This window comes from Myiozetetes cayanensis, unplaced genomic scaffold (genome assembly GCF_022539395.1).
Source record: "Myiozetetes cayanensis isolate MyiCay16 unplaced genomic scaffold, myiCay2020 scf10, whole genome shotgun sequence".
In the NCBI taxonomy this organism is placed as follows: domain Eukaryota; kingdom Metazoa; phylum Chordata; class Aves; order Passeriformes; family Tyrannidae; genus Myiozetetes; species Myiozetetes cayanensis.
The window spans coordinates 12,255,393-12,280,077 of record NW_026086605.1 but is presented as its reverse complement, the minus strand read 5'-3'; the positions used below and the strand labels follow the sequence as shown (position 1 = coordinate 12,280,077).

Below are 24,685 nucleotides of genomic sequence, written 5' to 3'. Positions count from 1 at the left end.
TGGTCAGGACTGTGGCATCAGCTCCAATGGGACCTAAAGATCCTCTGCAAACCTCTGCTTTCTGCCCCATTTCTTTGACCATACCCTCTTCTTGCTCAAATGCAGAGCAATACAGAAATCAAAACAGAAGCAAAGCACATGTGTGAACACACAACGACCTCACATCAAAACCCCAGCTCCTACCAAACACCTGCACACTCCCCCAACAAGAAGATAAGAATTCTGTAAAACAGCAATCCCAATGGACATTCTGGCCCAAACCAGGGTACACAGACAGTGTTACTCGCAGCTAAAAGGATGGCAGAAAACCCAACCAAGCCACTGCAGCCAAACAACTTGGCCAACACCTTTAGTGATGAGGCCAAGGGTCTGAGCAGCAGTGCCTTGCTCCCATCCCCAGGCTGTAAGTCCTCAGACCCTGCTCACTTGGGCCAGAGACTCAGTTCTTTCAAGAAAGAGACTCCCTCCAAGACACGAGTGCCTCTGACACCCCCATACACAGTCACTCTCCGGTGCCACTGGTGAATTGCCACTGCTAAACAAAAAGCCACTGGTCCAGAGAACAGAGCGAGGTTTAAGGACAGAATGATGGACTCTCCCACACAGATCTCTCCCACACGACTACTGCAAACTCCAAGGGTTGTTACCCATGAAAAATGCAGTTAAAGTATTTTTCGTTTAAATGGAACTATTTATATTTATCATCAACAAATTGGGGATATCTGTATTAAAGCATGAAATGCAAGCTACAGCTGCCCAGCTCAGAAACAGGTGGAAAGCTGCTTTCCCAAAACAGCCCAGAGTTTTGACATAGACTGCTACAATCACAGACAGCGGCAAAAGATTAAACAGAAAATCTCTTCTTGAGCAATAACAGCCAAAAGACTCTTCCATATGCCTCAAGTGAGAGTATCCCGGAGGCTGGCTACTGCACTAGATTCCTTTTGAGTAAAACATCCTGGGTTGTCTTCATAAAACACTTTTTGCTGAAAGAAGAAAATTTATCTGAATTGCCTGGGAAACAAAAAGAACTTGTTAAGGACGTCCAGGGCTTGTAAAATGTAGAAGGTACAGGACTGCAACCTTTTGGTACAAGGAAAACCAGCACAGATGTTCCTCTAGAGTCAGTCACTTTTCATTCTTTTCTAACAGCTCTAGTATCTTGTTATTAATATAAAATAAGTGGCCCTTCTGTTAATAAAATGGATAACACCAGCACAGCTTTAGAGATTCTAGACAGTTTCACCTGATATAGATATATTTATAAAACACACATACAGACCTTGCTTGCTATTCCTGGCTTTCCTCTGTCCCACCCCAGAAGCCATCTCCAGAGCCTGTTTTAATCCCACTTAGGAAAACACTGAACTCCAGTCCTTCTTCCTGTCTGGGAGATGGGAGAGGGAGATCTACTTAATCTGCTCCCTATGGCCTCCTTCCCGGAAAATACTTCACATATCCTTGTTTGTTTGTTTTTAAATTCTAAGTGATTTTAATGCCAGTGAAAGTTGCTGCAGTGACAGCCCTGGGAAACTGGAGGCCTCCCACTTATGCACTAGCAGGGGCTGTGCCAGCTGCCCTGATCCTGCTGAAGACTGGGAGCTCAGCTGCCTCTTGTAGCATCTGCCCTGGGAATAACCATCCCTCAAGCTCAGGCTGCTGAAGATGAGGCAGGGGTCAGAGCACCAAATTTTCAGGCAAAGGAAATGTACTGAGCTCAGACAGCAAGCAGCAAAGCTTGTTTTAAAAATTATTTTTAAAGTATTAAAACATTTAAAACTCATTTTCAAAGTATTTTGCTCAGGGTCACAGGGGTCTACTGTAGGTTTTCACCTGCTGGAGAGGGAAAAAAAATCTGGAATAACCTTCTAATCACAAAAAATACATGCATGGGCTAATTTATAAAAAATAATAGACAACCTGAGACAAACAGTAGGAAAATCTCACTGGATGAGGGAGCAACTCGAAATCTCATCTTTACAGCATTAGGAAAATGGTAGTTGAGGTGCTCTCTGCTGCATCAAGCCCCTGACGGTACAAGAATGCCTGGCAAGATTTCACCCTTGCCAGTGAGCTTTCCTGACAGGTAATATGGAAGTACCAGAGAGAGATCAGAGAGCAGCAGCTAGTAGCCTACTGTCAAGGGCCACTCCCAGAAAGACCGTACTCCAAATACTTCCACAGATGCTGGCACCCCAAGACAGGAAAGAATGCCCTAGAGAAAGAGGCTCAGAGTTGACAAGCATGGCTGGCATCCTGGATGTGTGTTTCCTCAGAGGGGAATGCAGCTCTCACGTTACCCCATTCATTACCCATTCTGCTGAGCACTCTTAGGGAAGCAACAGCCTGATTGCCATTTCTGGATAACAACTTGACCTTGCCATTCTGCAGCCGCTGCTTCCAGGGGCAGACCTGCTGGTAGAGGAATATGACCCAAATTTGGGGGCTTCAAAACTGGTGCTAGCAGTCAGCCCTTAATAAACACATGCAACTCACACTTTATAAAAGCTGTTGGCTTGGCAGCAGAGCACACCAAGATCCAGAGAGGTTCAAGGTCACACGAGCTCTTTTACCACACTACACAATGTCCTGTGTGTTTATCACACTGGACATTAGTTCAAACCTTTCTGGATGATTTATGAACGTCATACATTACAGCTTGCCTCTACAGGCATGTCCTGGACAGTGGAGAATCACACTTCCAGTGTTTCAGGTCAGCTACGGAAGACTTCTGTAAAGGAGACAGAATGGCAGCGCGGAGCTCCTGTTTAAACACAGCTATGGTTAGTAGAGGTTTGCTGTGTTTCTCCCTTAGGAACAGAGATAGGGATGTTTTCCTTGCAAACAAGTTTGCATCAAGCCTATAAAAACCACTCTGCTGACTACTGAGGGCATCAGAGCCCAGTGGATCCCTGCTTTTAGAGAGAGTGGTTTACAGGAAAAATAAAACACACCCCACTGGTCAGAGAAACAGGGCCAGCAACATATCAAAACATAATTATTGCCAGTCAGGTTTCAAACACAGTATGTATGGGACCACACACATATTTATGGACACTTAGAGTCTATGAATATTTTATTCTATCCAATGAGTCAACTTTCACAAACTGAAGAAGTTGCATTTTAATAATGGATGTTACTGTGCAGCACTACAGCCTTATTGTGAAGCCATGGTACACCCAGATCCAGTGCTAGAGCAGTCAGTGCCAATTAGGAGCAATTAAGAACACACTGCAGCATACTACTGCAATATGTGATATTCTGATAGAGACAGATTTGGGGATGTATATTCTGCCCACAAAAGTAGAATGTTCCCAGTCCAAGGACTTGGTTAGCTACACATTGAGCTCCTCTTGCAGAAACCGGAATAAGAAGCAGATTTGCCAAAATTAATAGCTCAGTAAAATCAAAAAGAGAATATTAAGAATTGCCACAAAGGTCAGCCTAAGCATGAGAGCATCAATTAACACCATCACCATATTCAAGCATGTACAGGTGCTACAAGAAACAGAGTATTTCTCTGCTCTACCTTCACCCCAGGATAATTTAAAGTGTTATTATGTTATTGTCCTTCATGCCCATTCTTTGAAATAAGGCCTAAATGCCCACCAGGCAGTAGCTCAGGTTACCATTACACCATTGCACAGCTAGTCGATATTGTCTCACTGCCCCCACCTGCCTGTACCTGTGTGTCATCGCTTGTCTTAACAGCCAGCACAGAGACCATCTTTCAGGTCTGTGGGCACATGTCCCAGTGCAAAAGCATCCTTGCTTTATAATGAACTCTCTTATGCATTTCAGCAACCTCCCCACACACACATATTTATAAATACAGACAATGAGAACACCATATAACTGACACCTTGAACATGCGCTTGAAGGAGTAAATTATTATTATTATAATACATTCACCTAGAAGGTGGTGCAAAGAGTGAGAGTGCTAAAGTGGGAAGGCTCTAACTAGCCTGGAATATATTCCACTTTAAAATCCTTTGAGGTGAAGAAAATCACCTGGTTTCCCTTTGCTTTCCTTCCCACACTAAATGTGATTATGTTACTGCCCAGAAGAAGATAAACAGATCCTGGAGACTATATTTTTGCTCTTATAATAAAGACAAAGGGAGATGCACTATATTAAGAAAACTTTCAATAAAGCCTCTCTCTAGAGGTGTGAAACAAGGCCCAGGAAAGTTACTAGGTTTTGGGGTTTTTTCCATTAACTTGACTGCATTTGGCTTTGACACTACCTGATGAAGCAGCAGACACCACCAATTTCAAGCTGAGAGCTGCTACTGTGCAGCTCTCTGCCTTCTTCATGCAACATTTACACAGCACACTCCAGGCAAGGAGGTGTCTGCTCTTGCTACATGAAAGCACTCAGCTTCACAATGTCAAACAACACACGGTGCTGTCAGCCCCTCTAATGATCCTGCTCTTCTCCGTGGTTTCTGGGGACCAGTTTCCCTTTGCATGAGCAGGCACAGATTAAGAGGATACAGAACGAGAAAGGAAGATCAAAACAAAATCCCTCACATTAGAAGGTCCAGCTGTTTCCTCCCAAATGACTAAATTAGAGAGTTTGTACGTCACCTCCTGCCTCAGGTAGGGGCACATTGAATCCCTCTTCCTGTTTAATCCACATAAAATGGGAAATGGGTTTTGAGGAAGACAATGACTGAATACAAGAGTAGTATTTTTTTCAGACTGTACTTTCTATCAGATAATTTGCAAGACTGCTTTGAAAGCCAAAGAAAATACTGTAAAATGCTGCCATATGCTTCATGGCTGGCTTTGGTTCAACCACTTAACTTTTTGCCTCATCTTCCCAGTGAGAGTACCAGCACATACCCTACCTTGCAGGGATGGGAGGAGCCTTTGAGCTGCCCATCTCTCTAAGGGCTGGGTGCGGGTGTGAGACGAACAGACAAGCTGCTCTGGGATGCAGGAAATCTGGGCTTCATTTCCTATTCCAACACTTGTTTCCTTAGGATGTCTGTTCCCCTCTCTCTCTCTTTCCAAGATTTGGTGTCTCCATTCCTCTCCCTCTTAACTCAAAGCAGTGAGATGCATAATTCTGACTACAGCCTATCAAGCTGTGTTGCACTAGTAGCACCCACACAGTGACCCCACTCAGGGCTCTCATGAAGCCAGGGGTCACTTGCAGCCAGAAGCATTTGTCTCTTAGGAAAACATCCCCCTGGCAACCAAGTCCCAGTGAAAGTCAATAGTAGCATCTCCATCGCTCTTAAAATGGAACTTGGAGGCTTTTGGGAGCTGTTGTCCCTCAGTTCATGGACTTGCTAAAAGCTTTTCCCTGACCTTTCACTTGGTTGCCCTCCCAGCACGCTGCAGGTCCAACCATAGGAGAGGCAGTGCAGGCAGCCTCCTGGGATGTAAAGGCTCCAGCATTACTTCATCCTCCCCTGGCCACAACGGATCAGGACAACTACCTTGTCTCTCTATTGGTTTTTAATCTATTCCCAAGGCTGGGGACAGCCATTTGCTTTGCAAACTGCTGAATTTAGATGCCATTTTCTCTTGGCTGAGTGTTACCAACCCACAGCTCTGCTGGAAGAAAGAGCTGTGAGTGCTCCTTACTCTGCTGGGCTCCTCAACTGCCCACAGAAGCAGCTTGGAGTTGCAGAGGTAAGAACTGACAGGCAGCACATGGCAAAAAGCACATAAATGCCCAAAAACATCTGAGCTATTTTACAAACCTGCTCTGAACAAGCTCAAAGGACTGTGCCTCTCTTGGGCACTTCTCAGGCTAAAGTAACAGGGAACAGACCTCCAAAAGAGAGAATCACATGCAGGTATGGCAGTGGAAGGCTGAGGGGATGCTGAGAAAGGGAAGGAAGTCAATCTGTAAGGCAAAGAATAGGAAAAAACCTGTACTTTATCTTGGCTTCATAAAACAATGTTGTCCAAAAAGTAAAAAGCCCAATAGGACGTGGAAACTAAAACCTCTTCTTTTAGAGAAGAATTTCACTTCAACAAGAACATTTCAGTCAAGAACTAGTTGCAGTGATAAGGGAGAGAGAAGTCCTCTGGGTGAGGGCAGCTTTGGACTAGCAAAGGTCTGATCTCTCCCTCCTGCTATCCCTGCTCCTCTGGCCATTTGGGAGTAGGGACAAAGAGCTGAACCAACCTGCAGAGAACTGTCTACCCATGGCTTACAGGTATTTCAGACTGACTTCTTTTCTTCCTGATGTGTTTCATCAGACTTTAAAAAACAACCAAATCTTTGCATACAGTCTCCAAAATCATAAGATTTCAACTGAAACAGGCAGAGTGGTGGAAGTTATCCTTAAAGATCTATATCAACCCCAGAAGGGCAGTGGTCTACAGAGAAAGCCACTACAAGGGACAGGCAAGGTTTTTCCCCAGTCTGCCTTCTCCTGAGCTCTCCTCTGTTCTGCACACAGGGGATTACAACTCCCTTTGACACAACACTTGCCAACACACAGAAGTTCAGTTCTGAGAAATGATGAAGTCACAGAGCAGCCTGCTAATTTTCTGGCTCTTACCCATCACCCCAGGAAAAGATAATAGTAATAATAATCATAATAATTTAGGCCAGTGAGTCAAGCTGGATCATGGCCCTTGGAAGGAAAGCCACACAGGATGTCTTGATGGGGGGAAGGGAAGAGCAAAAAATGGATCACAATTTCTAAATAGGTACTCAATCTACTCACCTAACACTGCCTTCTGATTCATATCAGGTTCTTCACTGCTCTCTACCTACAGGCCACCAACTATGGGAGTTCCAGGTATGTCACATCTTGTTCATTCTGGAAGAAACCTGATTAACAGTCCCCAGCTCTGCTAGTTAAAATAGTCAAAGACAGGCTGAGCTTTCCTTACCCTCAAGCTGCTGGTACTCCTAGCACAAGTGGCACATGGGGCTCCTCAACTCAGACCTGCAAGCAGGGCCACAGCCATTTGATGACCCAAGTAGGGGGAATAAAGCTCCTTCTCCCAGGTAGGAACAAAGCTCCTTGCCACTAAACCCCTGACATGTCCAGCTTCTCCATATCTTTGTAAAACCATCAGTTTGCAATACAGAGAAATAAAGCCATAAAGATGCCTGATTGCATCCGAGTTGCTCCTGAGTCTAAGCAGTAAGCAAGAGCAGCCAAGAGACAAGGAGCAGAATTTGACCCTCACAGCACAAGATTTTTCTTCAAAGCATGCTGACATTTTACAACAGGTCATTTGTGACAAGCACACTCACATTCTCCTGGGAGCAGTGCTGAAACTCAACACAGCAAAACTCAATCCCTTAAAAGTCAGCAATGCCAGTGCCCCGAGGAAGTTAGCAACCATATCCATGCAGCAGAAAGATTCCTACAAGAGACTTCAAGACATTCAGAGAGGGCATTAGGAAACAATTACCCTGGGGAGGAACTGGGACAGTATACAGGCATCTCAGATGACTAAAATCAGCAGTGCATCTCAGTCTAACTGGAAAGAGACAGAGCAGCCACTTGAAACCAAGAGCGTTTTACCTTTCCTCCGTGCTGTACAAAGCTGAAAAACACACAAAGCCCAACTGCAAATGGAGTAGAGTAGTGCTGGAAGAGGAAATCTGTACTGATGTATCCATCCCTGCCCCCGGGATAACACAGGCACACTTAAGAGACCTTAGAAATGACCTCAAGCATAGAAACGTCTGGTGAGATAATGCACATCAGTAACTACTCAGTCCTCAGCACAGGGGTGGGGGGTGGGGGATCCTATTCATCTGGCTTCTAATGAATGTTTGCCATCACCCAGGTCCGCAAAGCAGTGAACAGGTGAAGGTGCTAACTCAATCTCCCCTCTCTGAGAGCAAGATCAAGCCCATCTGGTAGGCAGAGGCTCCCTGCAGGGCTTCTAAAGGAGTCAGACATTTGGGTAAAGGACAAGCTATCTGCCTACAGATAACCTGGGAACTGAGAGAGGGGAGGGGAAGTTGTCTTTTTTTTAAGTTCCGTAATGGATGGTTAAAGGAGGCAAGCATCAACAGTGGGTCCTTTTAAATACAGAATGCACTTGAGGTTTGGGACCATTTAATGTTTAATTCAGACAATCACAATTTCAGACTAAAAGCCAAAGAAGCTATCCCATAAACAGATCAAGCCTCATCAACTGAGAAGAGAGACTTTCAGACTGTTTAAAGCTTAGCAGGGGCCGGAAAGGGGATTTGGATTTTGCTACCAGCTTTTTCTCTTCAGAATGATTAACTGGCACCTTCAACCATTAACTGCACTGTCCTAATCCACCCAGCTTCACCACAGCACTGCTCAGCCAATGTGTGACCCCTGTTGCAACAGGGGTCTTTTCAACAAACCCAGACTTGACCTTCCTGACATTGTTCTTGTTAAAAGAAAAGGGAAGGGGGAAAGCAAGGAGATTTAACATTTTTTTAAGTATTAGCAAGTGCAAATCAATTTTTAAAACACCATCAGCATGGAGAAAGAGCAGGAAATTAATTTAGTAAGTCAAAAGCTCTAAGAGCAGCAGTACTTGCATTGGGGATGTACCACTCAAGAAGCATGTAGTTATTGACCCAGCCTTCTGTTTATCCTTTCACAGGCCACTATCCAGGGCCCCCAGCCAACCAGGTGGTGTCGTGCCACCCAGTTGCTGACAGAGATGGAGAGGGAAGCATTGTGGACTCATTCCCTAGTAGAGATTTCCCAGGAGATGGTAGAGAGCTGGCTGGGCTCCTATCAAATAGCACTGGATCTAAGACTTTAATCTCTTCTCCCATGCAGAGCCCTACAAAACTTCCAGTGAGTTATTAATATCTTCAGAAGTTTCACACTCATGGGATCATAGCAGAGGATATGTAAAGCTGTCTTCTTTCTTTTACTTTCTTGAGTCAAGGCCACAAAAGCTGTGCTCGTATCATGGAAAACACCTGCTCCAGGCAATGACTCCTTGCATGTAAGCCAAGCAGTGCAGGAGCTTATGTGTTACTCACATTTAGCCTTTTCCAAACACTCACAAAGGTAAGACTGTGCCTTCATATTTCCAGGTTTCCCTATGGTTCTGACAGATCACAATTAAAAGGAGAGAGAGTCATGTTGAAACACCTGCAGTACCCTGGTCCCCATCCACCAGAGAAACACATCATTAATCTGATGCCAAGGCTCATTCACGTGGCCTGAAGGTATGGCACAAAGTCCTTAGCGAATGTTGGAGGTAGAAAGGCTTTTTGATATTTCAGAGCCACGTAGGACAGAAAGCACAAAGCTTTGCACTCTCCATAGGCAATGGAGAGAGCTAAATCCCAAGCCATGTTTATATTCATTTTAGAAGAAAAGAGTTGTTTCATGTTAAAAAAGAGCACAGAACCAAAGTAACCGTGATCAGTGGATCAGACCCAGGGAATTAAATTCCTTGAAAGTATGGGTTCACCCTAAGTGAGTTAATCCAGCCAAAGTGAGATGAAAAGCTGCAGCATGTGCATCTGCATCAAACTGCAATTGAGGAAACGAAGAATAGTCCAAGACTTTTGGACCTGTGGGCTAATTTACTCATGCAGAAGAAAGAACTCCATAAGGACATGGAAGAGACTATTATTTTTAACTTAATTACTCCAACATCTGTTTGTAAACTAGACCCTATTGTGCTGAATACTGTAAAGCCAGAGATTGAGAGTCAGCGGAACAAAAGGCAGACACACCTCCGGTCACCCAACAAACCATTTGGTTTGATTTTTTGGCCAAGAACTGGACACATGGAGGTGTGGTACAGAATATTAGAAAAGGTGTACAGTAAGAAGGGGAAGGAAAGATAAAGATTTCCCACTAGAAGCACTAAAGAGAGGTTCTTGGAATTGTTTAGGTTACTGTTATTAAAATGCAGTGACAGTGATCAACAAAGAGTGTTTCTACAGGTAAACATGGAAAATGTTTTGTTTCAAATCCTGTAAATACAGAATTTTAAAACACTGCTTGCTGGTTATTTTCCAACAAACAAGAAAGTAACAGTGTCAATTTCCCTTGGTAATAAGGAAAGTGTTGTTACCAGTCCTTTTCTATATTTTGGTGCTTGGCAGACCTACTTCTCTGCTGTCACCTTTCATGTGAGATAATAGCCTGCAGCTGTGTCAGCCAGAATTCACAGCAGCAGCTTGCAAAAGCTGAAGAAGCCTTTCCCACCTGGAAGCGGTGAGTACATAAAAGACTGAACAGCAGGTCCAGCTGCAACTTTAGAGGACACAAGACCTAAAACTTCCTTATATGAATTAGGCACAAGATGCTTAATTCCATGGTAAATGAGACCTTCAGCTTTACAAGTCTGCATCTCCCAGCAACATAGTGCCCTCTAGCCTTAAACTGGGTTATGGTCTAAGCCTTAGAGGAAAAAGCTCAGTGGTATGAAACACTAATACAAAGGTTTAACTCCAGTTTTTGCCCTTATCTTTCAAGCAATCCATTCAGCTTCTGACTAGATCTAAAGAAATCTAGCAGACAAGCAATGCCAGGAAACACAGTATACTCAGAGCAATATCACACCAGATATAACACCCCCTCAGGCTTTCCCTTACCAAAGCTGGAAGATTTACCTTCTCTATAAACAAAATCCAACTCTCTATGTTTAAAAATATATATTGTATCTTGAGGAAAAGTTAAAGTATTTGGTGAAACTAAAATCCAGAAACAGCCAGAGAGAGAAGAAAAGACACCTTCTCTTCTTATGTGGAAGGGCAAAAGCTACTAGACCGTATGTGCTGCAAACTCCTTCAGGCAAAGACACCTCCACATGACACGCTGCAATACCGACGTCTGGGATGATTGTTAAAAACTCTCCTTTACTGCCGTGCTATTAGCAGTTAGATGTGAAAGGAGGAAGTTGAAAGAGAGATGAAAGAGATTCAGACACCAAGTCTGCCCTGATAACCCTGCAGACCGGCTGCCCCCTCAAAAAGGTCTGAATGTAATCTGTGTTTGAGAAGGAGCGAAGATGCGCTCAGCACCGCCGGCTCCCTGACCCCGTCAGCATCCGAGCCCTGCTCCGCTCCACACCGAGCACCCCGGCCACGATGGGGACAACCCGGGGACCTGGGAAACCTCCCCCATCCTGCGATGGGTCTTGCGAGGAAGAAGAGAAGATCCACTTCCAGAGGAGAAGAAACTTCAAAATCATAACACCAAAACGAGTCAAGAGCCAAACGGGATGAAAGAGGCTGAGGAAGATCCGCACCTCCACAGCAGGCGGCCGTGCGGGTCCCCGCTGCGCCCGCAGTCCCGCGGCCGCCTCACCTGGGGCGGGTGCCCGGGTGTCCCCCTCAAAGCCAGGCGAGGGACGGCACCCGGGGCACCGCTCCGGCCCCGTCCCGTCCCACCCGCACACGTGTGGCCGCCCCCCGAGGGGCCGGGGCTCGGCCGGGCCCCGCCGCCACTCACGTAGTGCTTCGAGGGGTTCCTCCGCTTCTCCACGTCCACCACGTTGGCGTCCAGCACGCTGTAGGACAGCATCTCCGCGCACCCCCGGCGGCGCTCCGCCGCTCCCGCCCGGCGCTGGCAGCACCCTCCGGCCGCGCTGCCCGCCGCGGCGATGCCGGGCGGGCGGCAGGGAGAGAGGGAGGCAGGCAGGGAAGGGAGGATGCCCCGGTGCCGGCTCCGCCCCGCGCCTTGGCGGCGGCGGCTCCGAGCTCACGGCAGCCCCCGCTCCGGGCAGCCCAGCCCGGCTCCGCTCCCTGCCCGCTGCCCGGGGTTCCGCGGCCGCTGCGCCGGCGGGAGGGGCCGGGCCGGGCTGGCGGCTCCGCCCCCGGGCGGTCCCGGGGGGCTCCGGCGCGACGGGACGGGGCGGGAGGGGACCGGGAGCCACCGCCCCCATGTGCCGGGGGCGCGGCCGGGCCGCACGGAGAGGGCTGGCGGCTGCCCCCGGGCGTCCCGCTCCCTCCCGGAGCCGCTCTCGGACCCCCGCTCTCTGCTGGGACACCCCAGGGGCGGGGGACGGCCCGGGACACCCCAGGGCCCTCCGTCACTGCAGAAAGTGCCCGAGGTGCCCTCCCCGAGCGGCCGGCCAAGGTCACGCCGGAAAGCCGCGAGGGGAGGGCCGAACCCGCGCCCACCAGGCTCCAGCTGGGACCTCAAGGCCGGCCAGCGCTTGGGGAGATCCCCACTCCGCTCTCCCGCAGGGACACAGAGGGATCAGAGCTGGAGGGAGGTCACGCAGAACCTCTGTCGTGAGGGCTTTTTAGAGCCATAAACACATTTCGGCCCTTTGTATATACAGTATACAGATAAATGAGCATCATTTTCCCCCGTCACACCCCAGAAAGAAAAGTTTGCCCCAGAAATTTCATCTTCAGGTTCTTTTTTCTTTTCAATAACACGTCATTATTTTACATATGATTATTTAAAATTTATGTCAGAGATAGGAACTTCAATGTGATCTTCCAGCCCTCAGCTCATTTTATGACATCCATAAGCTATTCACCAAATTAACTGAGGTCACTAAGATCTCCTGTTCCTCTGAAGTCTCTTGAACAGCGGCCCATGCAAATTTTCCAGTAAGATTCCAGAGTGCTGCTGATGACTCCAGACCTGCAAATCTAGGAGTGCAGAGAAGTCCCAGCTCCTGACAAAATAAGTTCCTTATTTACCGTGAGAACAGCCCATCTCTATACGATTTCATTGGATGCCCTATGGATACAATTTCTGAATCAGAACTTTTGCAATGTTACTAGCCCTGCAACAATGATCGTGAGACAAGACACCAGAGTCACAAAGTCTTAGGTACACGAACAGGCTGACATTAAAAAGTGGCTGTTTTCAAACCACAGCTGGTTTCTATAAGTACAAAAAAAAAAAAAAAAAAAAAGCTGGAGTAGCCCCATCAGCACAGAAGCTATCAACTACTGCCAGGTGGGAACTAGGCAGATACCTGCTGCATATTGCCAGGGACAGATGCTCTGAGTCAGCCTTCTCCTCCCTCTTCGGCTAATATACATAGTTTTCTAAAACTAATGAACTGATATAAAATGCTAAAATCCCAGCATCCCACCCTAGGATGTGTACAGGTATACATTAGACCAATTTTTCGTAACAGGGAGGGTGACAAAAGGAAAAAGCTCAAGTGCCCACTTCTATTGTCACGTCTGAGGTTTGTCCTTTCTTCTTCAAGGCACCTTCTCCCTCCTCTTCTTTGAGGGACTTCCCACCTCTAATCCCCATGCATGACAGAAGGCAGCAGAACAATTATTTACATTAGAAACCTTTACTGTTTAGACTGGCCAAGAAGTCCCTGGTGTGCAGAGCAAACAGAAGATTCCTCCTTGTAAATGTAAATATTCAAATAACCCATTGATAAAAATGTTTTTGGTGTGGCCAGTCTTTTGGGTCTTGGATGCCTCTTCCCTGTGAGCCATTATCAATACACATCACACATTCCATACCCTTCTTCTATCACCCTTTCCAAAAAAAGAAGAGAGGATCCCCTCCATTGTTGAAAACATTCAGGGTTTGTTTTAAAACAGCTATCAAAACATGTCATTGTGAGTGAAAGACAAAAAATACATCATTCTCCAAACACTGCCCCATCCTTCCTGACATTCTTACTAATTGGCATCTTTTTACTGATATCCTTCTCAACTGCTCTTTTAAGGAAGGAGCTGCTATTTTCAGCCAAACCTGAGATCAGTGCCTTAGAGTTTATTTTCCCTTGATGTCTATCCTGTTCTTTCACAGCACCTGGTCCACTGTTTGGTCCACTGTTCACCTTCCCTCTATTCAAGACAGTTCGATTCTCCTCCATTCTAGACAACCCTCTCCACCTGCAAAGCCTGCCCAGCCCTTGTGCAGCTCTGTCCCCCTCCTCCTCCATCATGTCATGGTTTTGTGTTCACTGCCACTCTCCTTGTTGTTTGCTGCATCCGTCCACCCATGTAGGAAAAATGTATGTTGCTAGGGGCATGGATTGTTCTCTTAAAATATGTGCAACACCCAGTCTAGTGGGAGCCCAATCTCTGAGTATTGCAACACTGGCACAAAAATAACCAAACCCCCTTATTATGCTGCAGGCTTGGGAAAAATCTGCTCCTGTCTTAGGCAGCAGCTGGGAAATTGAACCTGACGGCGCTTCCCAGCCTTGTGCTGGAGAGCCAGGCTCCGGCTTCTGGGACTGAAAGAAAGAAAGGCCGGGTATGCAGCGAAGAGCAAGGCAGGCTTGTTGCCTGGCTGACCCCACATGTGGAACAGCCTGTACCCAACTCGAGCTGTGAACATGCAGGCTGAGCCACTGCAGATTTATAGGAATGTGACTAACTCTACAGACTTTAATGCTAAAATTCTAAGTATTTACATGTTTTTTCTTAAGGACTCCATTACTGAAGCCCTATCATTCCATGGGAATATCACTGCTTTTATGATGATTTTAATACATATATTAATGTAAATTTTAACAGCTGATTTAATAATTCATCTTCACAGACTCATACAATAAAATTCAGCTGAGGAACACCCTGGAAAATTCAGACTTCTGAAGGCTGAGATAAACCACCTATTTTTAAAAGCTTTTTTCTACTCTTTTGCTACATGGGTATTTGGGCAAAGATTCTTTTTTTGCCCTTTTTTTTTTTTTTTTTTTTTTTAACATACAGGTAATCACATTAGCCTCACAGATCTAATGCAGCTACAGCCTGGCAGCCTAGACCCTGCTCCAATTACAGCAAAAGCTGATGCGTGACAGAATGTGTGTGTGTGACGGTCTCAGGGCTGGAGCATGACTTGAGATTTCATATTTCAAGAGGACTCTGTTATGCTGGCAAATTTTTTGTAAATAAGCATTTGAGTTGTAAATTGAAAACACTTGGATCGTTAAATCAGTGAGAAAATAAAACAAGGGACAGGCTTTTCTGTGCTCCATCAGGGCCATTTCTAATGCCTCTTTTTAATTCATGGCATATCAGTGTAGATAAGTAAACCCCCTTGAATACTAACCATGCTAGGGTCTGACAGTCCTGTCTCTGGTGGCTGGAGCTGTTGTTAAAGATGATTTTTCTTTCTGTTTTCTGGCTGAGCAGCCAGGTGAAACACGGTTTTCCTGTCCCACTAACGGTGCTCAGCACCCTGGGGGGAAGCAAAGTGCCCTGAGCTCAGCCTTTTGGGGGAAGGGGAGCTGTGCAGTGCTGTGCATGACAGATTAGCCACACAATCATTACTGGAGTTGCATGCATAATCTGCTAGACATGGTACTAGAGATGTGCCCCTTAGGGTTTTTTTGGCTCTGATGTGCAACAGCTCAACACAGAGCCTTTGTTACAGCCCCATCTCAGCTTCTGTACTTACAAAACCTCAGCTTCTTAAAAGGGCTGCTTTCCATGCAGTTCCCTTCCACTTCAGCGTTTCCACGTACAAGGCTTTTGATAGGAGTGACAGGAATAGTAGAGCCTGTCTGGCATTCAAATCTCAAACTCTGAAACACAAACACAAAGCACTATGCAATCTTTTTTTTTTTTTTTTTTTTTTTTACTTTTTTTAAAAAGCCAATTGCATTTCATCTTCTTGGGAGATTGCTGCTTTTCAAATGAAATTCACTTTGGAGATAAATAGGCCCAGCTAATATGGTAGAAAGCAGCCAAAGGAACCAGCAGCAGTGCTGGCAGAGCAACTCCCCCTTCCTCCTCGAGCACAGTATTGTGCCCCTTCCCCTCCCAGCCTCTTCACCAGAGAGTGCTGCTTTGTCAGCCCCTCTGTGCAACTTAGTATAATGGAAAAACCAAAATAATCATTCCTTCTGCAAGCAGTGTATATGCTTTCCCAACGGCATAACAGCTTTTACTTACATTATGAAAGAGCTGCTTCACTCTCTGGACTTAAATTATAGATTATCCTTTTCTTGAAGCAGCTATCTTACAGTTTAACCCTTTCATGACTAACATTATTTTTCAGTCCTCTCTTACCATTTGTGGATGAAGGATTTCCAGCCACAGTATGTGCTCTGCATGCTCTTCAGGGCAGTAGCAGCGAATTGCACACTGTTATTCATCCATGCACACCTTGTACTTTTCCATTGTTAGGAAGGTGTTGTGGGTTATGTGTCTGGGCTTTGTATAGATCTGTATATATCTGTTGATGTGCTTAAAAAAATAAAGCAAGCCCAAGCCACAACTGATGTGTGATACACATGTCAGGCTTACACTTGAGACAGCTGAAGTTTCACAAACCGATCACAGGTTTGGACTGGGATTCCCCAGGTTTCTGTTGTTCTTTGCATTTTCTTCCCATGTTACCTCTATGTACATATACATGGACACCAAGTCCTCCATATTACCAGATTTAAAATACCCACCAGCCCCTCTTAAAACTTGAATTTCCTTGTTCACTATTTTTACTCATTCAACCCCCTCTGAAACCAAACAGTAATTTTATTTGGCTGCACAGTCCCTAGAGGAAGTAGAAGAATTTATCTGCCAATATCCAAACCAGAAAACATTTGACTGACAGACTGTGAACTGTAAAAATGTACAAATAAAACCTTATGAAAAGTTACTCATGGAACAGCGGTTTGAACGTAAGTGATGAACACACAAGCTTGGCACTCTAAGAAGAAAGAAGTAACATGCAACTTCTACCACTCAGCAGTGGAATGCATTGATTTTGTTTTGTTACCTTCATGCAAAAGCAAAGTGGTTTTCCCAGCTGAAAGACTTCCTTACAAAGAGCACTTTTGGATCTCCTCAACAGCAACATCAATCCCATGGGTAGACAAAAACAATTTGCTTTTTTTTTCTGCCCCAGACATTAGACTGGGGTTAGACATTGTAGGGCAGTGGTGGGGATGCTTAGAAACCAAATGCCCTGTAGGACTTTAATTGCTTTAACAAGGAATGAGATCATCCCAAAGATAATGTCTTGTGTAAAGTGGAGCTACAGTTTCTCTAGCAGAGCCTGATGCGGGTGTGATTTTCAGTTTTGAGCAGTAGACACACCATCCACAAAATTCCAGGCATTTATTTGGATCCAGAACTGTTAAGCTATGACCATGCAGCACCAGGGATGGGAGCCTAAAGACAGATGGGAGTCTTTCTCAGCCACTGCTCTAGTGACTGAGGCAAAGGCAGCTTCACCTTTAGGATTGTTTCTATCAGTTAATAACATCATCTAGGTAAGTGACAGTTACATTACCCTGAACATTTTGATCCTCAAAGCCATGTTGGTGGCCAAATTTCACTTTAGCTTCTAACTCTGAGCATCCAAGGTGCTGGTCTTTTAGGAAGTACAATATATCCTGCAGAAGAGCAGAACTGTTCCAAGGATAGTGTAAGGAAGGCAGAGGAAGAACATATAAATACTACTGTGCTCTACATAAATTTGTCTAGCTGTTAATGGTAAATGTTCTCTTACTCCGTTTTTCCTGACCTCATTTCCTCTCCTGCTTTCTAATTGCAGAAAATAAAGTAGTACCAACAAAAATAGTTTCATTACATGCAACACCTGCTGTCTGTTCTGAAACAGATGTCTACAGCATCATTAGGCAATTATTTCTTTAGCCTTTTTCAATGGGATTAATTTCAAACATCTTTGAGCTAAATCCTCCTCCTTCAGTTTCCTTTGTATTTCTCATCCTTTCCTATGTTCAGAGTTCCAACAAAAATTCTTTCCTGTATCAGTTTGCTCCTCTTCTTTGTCCTGGATTGCTGTACTCACAGAAGGACAAAGAAAGAGTCTATAACTACTTTGAACCAGGAATTAAGTTCAAGAGATGCTATTGGGGAAAAAAAGACAAGGTGGGGAAAGAAAATAATGACAGAATATTAGCCAGAAGTGTAGGCAATAGTTTCAGAACACCAGCTGGCTTGTTACAGCTCAGAGGGTTTTTTGTGGGCGTTACAGAAAAGCAGAGTTTTACATGAATGCAAGGGCAACCTCTACACTCTCAGTGTGAGTGACCAGTTTTGGCAATAAGAGAAAAACACAACCCCAAGCACCCTTTTCATTTCTCTACCACCTTCATTCCTTGCCAAGAAGAGCACATGTTAGAATCAGGTAGGCCTGCAGGGCTTGCGTGACTTCACCGTTGGGGAAAATATTTGAGGGAAGATTCCTCCCTCCTATTTCCAAAGATCACTGTAATATTTGGATGAGGTCCCCACTCCTGGGAGGAACCACGAACTTTTCAGGTCAATAACAGACTTGGCACATACTGCATTTAATCATGTTGGCTGCTACGCAGTGACAAACATTTGTGATTTATCTTACCTTGTTCCCAGAAGAGAGATGTGAAGGTGGCAGAGAGATCCAGTTCTAGCTGGTAGGGAAGGAGTGTTCATTCTTCCAATCAATAACAAAAAAACAAGCTAAAACAAGAGCTGTAGGACATGTTGTGCCAGGTTAATTGGCACTGCAGTGTTCAGTAGTTCAACACTTGCTGAAAATCATTCCTTTAGGTTATTTCTTTCACTGGCAAATTCCTGGTTATACTATTCTCAGGCAATCTTGTTCAGCTGGGCTGGTTTCAACTTGTAAATTACTGTGATTAGATCAGAATAGTCTGCATTGCACGTTTAAACGATATTAGTGGGAATGGACTGGTGGCATCATTAACAATCAGTTGCTCAACTTTGTACCCCAGTGTAGATGCTACAGCTTTACCAGATTTTAACTGTTTGATTTGCAGTCTGCCATCATGACTGTCTGCCTTGGGGCAACCTGTATGAGGAAACTTCAGGAAAAACAGTCCAGTCATTTCTTAAAAGAGCACTGCAGAGCAAGTACTTCTTGTGGCAGCTGAAGCTACAAAAACAGGTTCCTTGGGACTGTCTCATGTGTGGTTTCCCTGGTGTTGTATGACTGACTTTCTTCCTTCTCCTTAACAGAGGAGCTGATTTTGGCTTCCCTCCTCTATCAGTGCATTCAACTCCTTAAAACATGCCAGACAGTAACAGCTCAGGATCCTTCACCTGTCTTAACTAGCCAAAATCAACTGGGGTGGTGGGACAGAAGTTGACAAATGCTGAGACACACAGTATAATCACATCAGAGTAAAATATCACCTTCTCAGAAAAGAAACCCAAACAAACAGGCTGAAAGGAGACACACTAACTGCCAGATACACAACCTAAAAGTCCACATCAACTTTACAGATCATATCTGCAATAAGATCTGCAGGGACATGAAAGTGGCAGGGAGAGGCAGATAGCTTCTATCAGGGGCGTGACTTGTGCTTGCTCAGGTTTGGGCAAGACAAGAGTGGTTTATATTTTAATTATATTTACTTTGTACTTGGATGCCTGCAAGAAAACCGCCACTAGAATCTTTGAGGGTGCTACTGGATCTTTGGGAGGGTGGGGTGGAAAAAATGGTGTTTTCCAGAAACTGTAGCTCTTTCCTGCTGCAAACTACATGGGGAAGAAAGCTTCTGGTGCCTAGACAAGGAGCAAAGGACAGCCTGCTGGAATCAGAAGGGGCAGTGAGCAGTGCTAGGTCAGTTAGGCAAGGGGATTATACTGAAACTTTCAATCACCAGATGTTGTCAAGGACGTTTGAGATAGAAAAGATAAAGGGAACAAAATCAAGAGGAAGGGGGTTTGACACGACCTGTGGTGCTGAGCGACTGTGAATGAAATGAAGGGCCTGAGAAATGAGTCAGAGGAGAGAGTGGAGGGCAGAAATAGTTGAAAGAAATTAGGGGGAAAGCCTCTGTGCCTGGCAAGGCAGATTGCTGGGAATGAAACTCAAGATCCCTGGCTCAGCATTTCCCTGCTGCCAACAAGCATCCACAAAAATGTTGTTGTAATGCTGGGGCTCCTTGAGGATGGTAATCAATTATTATAACTATTCTTTTATCTTTGTGGCTGAACTTTTGTTTGCTCACTAGCCTGGAGGGTTGGGGCAGCAGGACTGGGGACTGCGCTGAAAGACGGCAATAAAGAACGAAGCGCCGCACTGACAGGAAGTTTCAAAATTCAGGTTGCCCATGGGATCTGAACTTGCTCCCTTCCCATTTAGAGGTAAGTATAAAGATACAAATCTTTGCTAGGCACATCTTTTCCCCACAGGATCGGCTTACTCCCAAAGTAAGCCAAACTGCATTTCTTTGACAAACAGATTTTCAGTACTTTGTCTCATAATTCTCCATGTGGCTCCATGCCTCGCTGGCTGCTCATTGATGAATTCTCATTCTGAATAATGAATTAGCAGCTCTTTCTATTTATGCTGTTCATCACTGGAATACACAAGTATGCACAGATCCACAACAGTAACAGCTTTTAGTCATGTAGCCAATTTTTAACTTTTTCATTTATTATTCTGAAAGTAAAGCTTCATTTCCCAGGTAGCTTGTGTAAAATGCATACCCTCATGGGTATAAATTTACAATCCAAAAATCTGAAAAAAAGAATGCTAAGAACTAATTTATCTGGATTTCTGTTTTTATGAAGTCATCTAAGAAGTCGTAACAGGGAATAGGATTCCGTGAGAAATACGACACAAATAAAGATAGGGAGACCATCACTGCCTCATATGACCTGGAGAGCAAGATGACAAGACAGGCAAACCAATATGCATGGAAAGAGAGGCAGAAAAATATAAAGCTATTAGTTCTAATCCGAGAGCTACTTTTTCTAAGTCTCGCTCCAGCATCTATCCATTCACTCTCTCCCACACAGCCACAGAGTTCTTTTAATGACTAGGATTAAGAAAAATTGAGGCTTACACCCTGCACAGGAAGCTGTATTATCCCCAACTTACAAAAGAGGGAAACAGAGGCATGAAGCAACCTCATCTTTTCTCTCACCTAAGCAGAGGGTGGGGACTGTTCCTTTGTTTTCTCACCAGCAAAGCAACTACCTTGCATTTTGCTAGAATAGAATATTGAGATTCTTTGGTAATTTTTATTCCCAGGTGCTGCATTTCTTTGGAAACTTATCTTTTTAAAGTAACATAAAAATGCCGACTGCTTTTAAAAACTCAATTTTACTTACCTGCCTTTTACTGCTGTGACTGTTTCTATGGAAACCAGAACTGGTCATGAAGCAGTCCTACAACATGAATTCTCACTTGTCAGTTTTACATTAAAGTGCCACCTTCAAAGTCCTTTAATAAACCACTAATAATTGTGTTGCTTAACGAGTTTTCCAATTAAACAAAAGAAGAAAGCGTGCTTTCACTGAATGTTCTGCACAATATTTTGTAGGTGTGGTCTAAGAATTTTAACAGTGTGCATGATATGACTCTCTTGGTTAAGGATATGATCTTGAAACAGAGAGACAGTTTATTAGCAGTAAAAGCCCTAGTGTGTGTAGTTAGACTTACATAAAGGTGACTTATACCAGTATGGGTATGTCTAGACTGCTGTCACAGAAGCACACTGTAGAGATACTGAGTGAATGGGTAAATCAGCCTACAGAGAGCTCTGTGCTCCCACAGCTCACTGGGGTACCCCTGTGCAGGCATATGCATGTGGTATTCCCTGTGGGTATGAGAGGGAATGCTCTCAATCAGAGTAAGTGTGAGTCTGTGTTGGGTGGCTACCGTGGAAAAAATAAAGCATGCAAGCTTAAAACACAACCATTCCGTACAGCTATTCAGAAGTAGAATCTGTGTAGCTCAAGTTTAGGTTCCTCTATTACCTCTGCCTCAACCTTTCACTCTTGTAAAAACTGTAGGCTCCCCTGTGTTCATTCATCTTACTTTCCTGAGTCAACTCGAGTGAGAAAAATCCTTTTTCCTGTTCTTGGGGAGCAACCTCCAACAGAATACTCCCTCCATCACAAGAGTAGAGCACTGCCAGCAAGGATCAACTTAAAAACTTCCAAGGACAGGTTCTATCCAGAGTAACCTGTCTGTTTTCCTGAGATAAGTTCCTCTCACCTCATCTCCAAGGCTTTGCAGTTGATCAGTGCTTTTAAATTGCAACCGGGGCAGGACAGATGCAGACACAAGTGTCTGCTCTCTCTACCTCCAAGCATAGAAAATCAGTGGACAGGGATTTTAGGCAAACTTTACACAAAGAAACACATCTAAAACACAGGAAGTGCAGCCTCGAACTCAGAGGCAACAGAAGTTGCATGTGTGACTATACAAACTGCAAAACACGCAGATGTAATCCTATTTTGGTATGAATTCATTTTAAAGGGATCCTAAAGAGCAACATGATCTCCAGACTTTCTTTTCCTCCCAAAACTCATCCAGCCCACACACTTGGCTGACACCCTCAGGAGAACCAAGGTCTTTCGTCTAACCTAAGAGAGAAGATCACCTTTCCTACTGAGCTAGAAGCATTCCTTTAACCCTTTCCCAGCAAAAGGAGCTTCTGCTAATGCAGAACTTTTCAAGAAAATGGCCAAGCCACTCTCTTAAATTAGATGCCATGCTCTTTCACGTGGTCCAAAACACCATGTACTTTCCTTAAAAATATCCTCAAGCTCATGCCTGATAGGCAACTTATCCATATGTAGTGCTTGATTATGGAAAACTCCTGAAGTGAATTTGAATTTAGGTATTAATATTCCAAGCTACTTCTTCCATAGATAGCCTTTGGTTTTAAGCATCACTTCAAACTCATCAGTAATCAGAGCAGGAATTTAAAAAGCAAATCTCCCCAGTGGCCAACCAGACCTTCTCAGAGGCATAAATTAAACTTGCAATTTCCCTCAATACCAGTGCACTCAGAATCTGCCTTCTTTTCCTGATTTACAGAGATATTTATGGGGGTAGAGGGTGGGGAACAAACACTCTGCAATTCTTCCTTAACCGTCTTCTATTTCCTTCTGCACAGCTACAGCCCTTCAGGACCTGTTCAGGGCCCATATTAAGATCTGACTAGAAGGTACCCAACTCAGAGCAGCAATGTGAGGAGCAGGGCAGCCTGCAGGGAAAACAGCTACTGAGCCCTGCACCAAGTAGGGAACTTACAGCAAATGAATGATTCATACATAGTTTTCTCCTATGAACAAACTTACCATCTCTTTAAGGCCAGAGTTTTCCACAGGCCTCTGAATGCTAATGCCAAATATTTTGTCATGCCTTTCTCTTAGCCTATATCTCACTACAGCCAGGGCTTGGAATGAGGCATATAATATAACAAACCAGAGACCTGGCACACATGGGGCTCCTCACTGGCTTTCCTCATGCATATGGTTTATTTTTCCCAGCTATGTCAATCCTTATAGGGCTTTACCACTACATCTGCCTCCTGGGAGTCTGCTATTTCAACTGTTACAGGGAAGGTGCAGAAGAAAAAAGGATACATTTAATCTTCTCTACTCTTTTCAAGCTAAAGGTCTCACTTCTACACGATTAATTAAACAGATTAATTGAACAGACAAGCCCCTGCAGCAGCAAGCCCTCTCCAAGGAAAAATACTGAACAGCTCCGGTTTTTGAACTGTTTCACATAACAGAGTTGTCATTATTCCAGATCAAACATCTTGCATGGTAACCTTCTTTAGGCCAGCATTTAGGTCTGTGTCTTGTGTTCCTCAGCAAGCACAGATATGGGTACCATTTTACCCCAAAGGTGACAAAGAATAAAAGAGAAAAGGCAACAGGCAGCATGGAGATTACAGTGGGTCTTGATGGCTTTTATATTTTCTTTTCCAAAGCATGTAGTTTATGTTTTACCATTTATGATGTAGGAAGCAACTTGAAAAAAAAATAAAGGGCAAAATGGTGACTGATTTTGAGAATTCTGGTCTGAACAAAATCCACAACAACAGGCAGCAGCAGCACACATGGTAGCCAGGGGAATGCAGGCATGCTTGACAACCAGTGGACAAGGCTGCTGGATGGGGAAGGGATGCAGGACCCCATTCCTGAATATTACTTACCAGAGAAAGGTGGGGACTGCTTTAGTAGTGGGGAGGCTGTCCAGACTGAAGAATAAGTGTTTACAGACAAAGGTACACTGGCACTGCCAGGAAGATCAGGCAAATCTTTTTTTGTGTGTCCTTTCTCTAGCTGTTATAAAGTCTACATAAAAGGAAAGATCCCCAGCTACTATCAAATGAAAGCTCACAAGCTCAGTCATTAAGCCAGAAAAATGAGTCCTGACATGCTGTAAACAGTGCTCCTTATCAGTGACTTTTCTTTACAGCCCACTGGATGTAAATATGAGGATGGCCAATGTCTCATCTTACTCCAAGGAAAGAGCCCAGTTTCTTTTCCAGCTCCCCTGCTGTATTAGAATGTCCAGAATCGGTCTGATACAACTCTCACTAGGAATAGCAAGGAAGTCACAAGGAATAACGAGCATTTAAACAACTTCTCTGAAGCTGGACAAAACCAGCATCTGGAGAATCAGAAGGCTCTTTTTTATCCCCTATCTAGATCATATCAGCTAATAACAGCTTTTCAGAGTCACTCAACATCTCCTTCTCTCCTCCTGAATGGGCCAGAATGAATGTATCTTGTCTTTTCTCTTCAAAATGCCATATAATATCCTTCCATAGTGCTGACAACATCACTGTTACTCTCCAGCAGTTCCAAGACACGGTGCATCACCACTTCAGCCAGGGAGGGGTTGTAGCTCTGCCGAACACAATTTAGGACATGAAGGAAATGGCAGCCTTTGTCAGCATCTGCAGGAAAAAAAAAGGAAAATTCAGCCAGGCACGGAGGAAAGACTTCGGTCTGCCTCCTTTGAACTATTATAATCCAGATCAGTCATGAAAAAACCCACAGCTGTTGGAGAAAAAGAACACCCTAGATACTAAAGTGGAGGTGTGTGTATTCAGAGGGAAGAGA

General features: G+C 44.6%; 2 protein-coding genes across 5 annotated transcripts in view; both read right to left on the bottom strand.

The window, feature by feature from the left end:
- The window catches only part of SH3PXD2A (SH3 and PX domains 2A), a 257,272-nt gene extending 245,787 nt beyond the window's left edge, over positions 1-11,485 (bottom strand). For all 3 annotated transcript variants that reach the window (XM_050335381.1, XM_050335398.1, XM_050335388.1), the window contains exon 1: positions 11,400-11,485. In XM_050335381.1, coding sequence (XP_050191338.1) covers positions 11,400-11,471 — 72 coding nt within the window. In that variant the 5' untranslated portion in view covers positions 11,472-11,485. The remainder of the gene's footprint in view (positions 1-11,399) is intronic.
- A 4,863-nt stretch (positions 11,486-16,348) lies between these two features.
- Positions 16,349-24,685, bottom strand: part of STN1 (STN1 subunit of CST complex) — a 48,952-nt gene continuing 40,615 nt past the window's right edge. For both annotated transcript variants that reach the window (XM_050305222.1, XM_050305221.1), the window contains exon 10: positions 16,349-24,519. In XM_050305222.1, the coding sequence (XP_050161179.1) occupies positions 24,362-24,519 (158 nt within the window). In that variant the 3' untranslated portion in view covers positions 16,349-24,361. The remainder of the gene's footprint in view (positions 24,520-24,685) is intronic.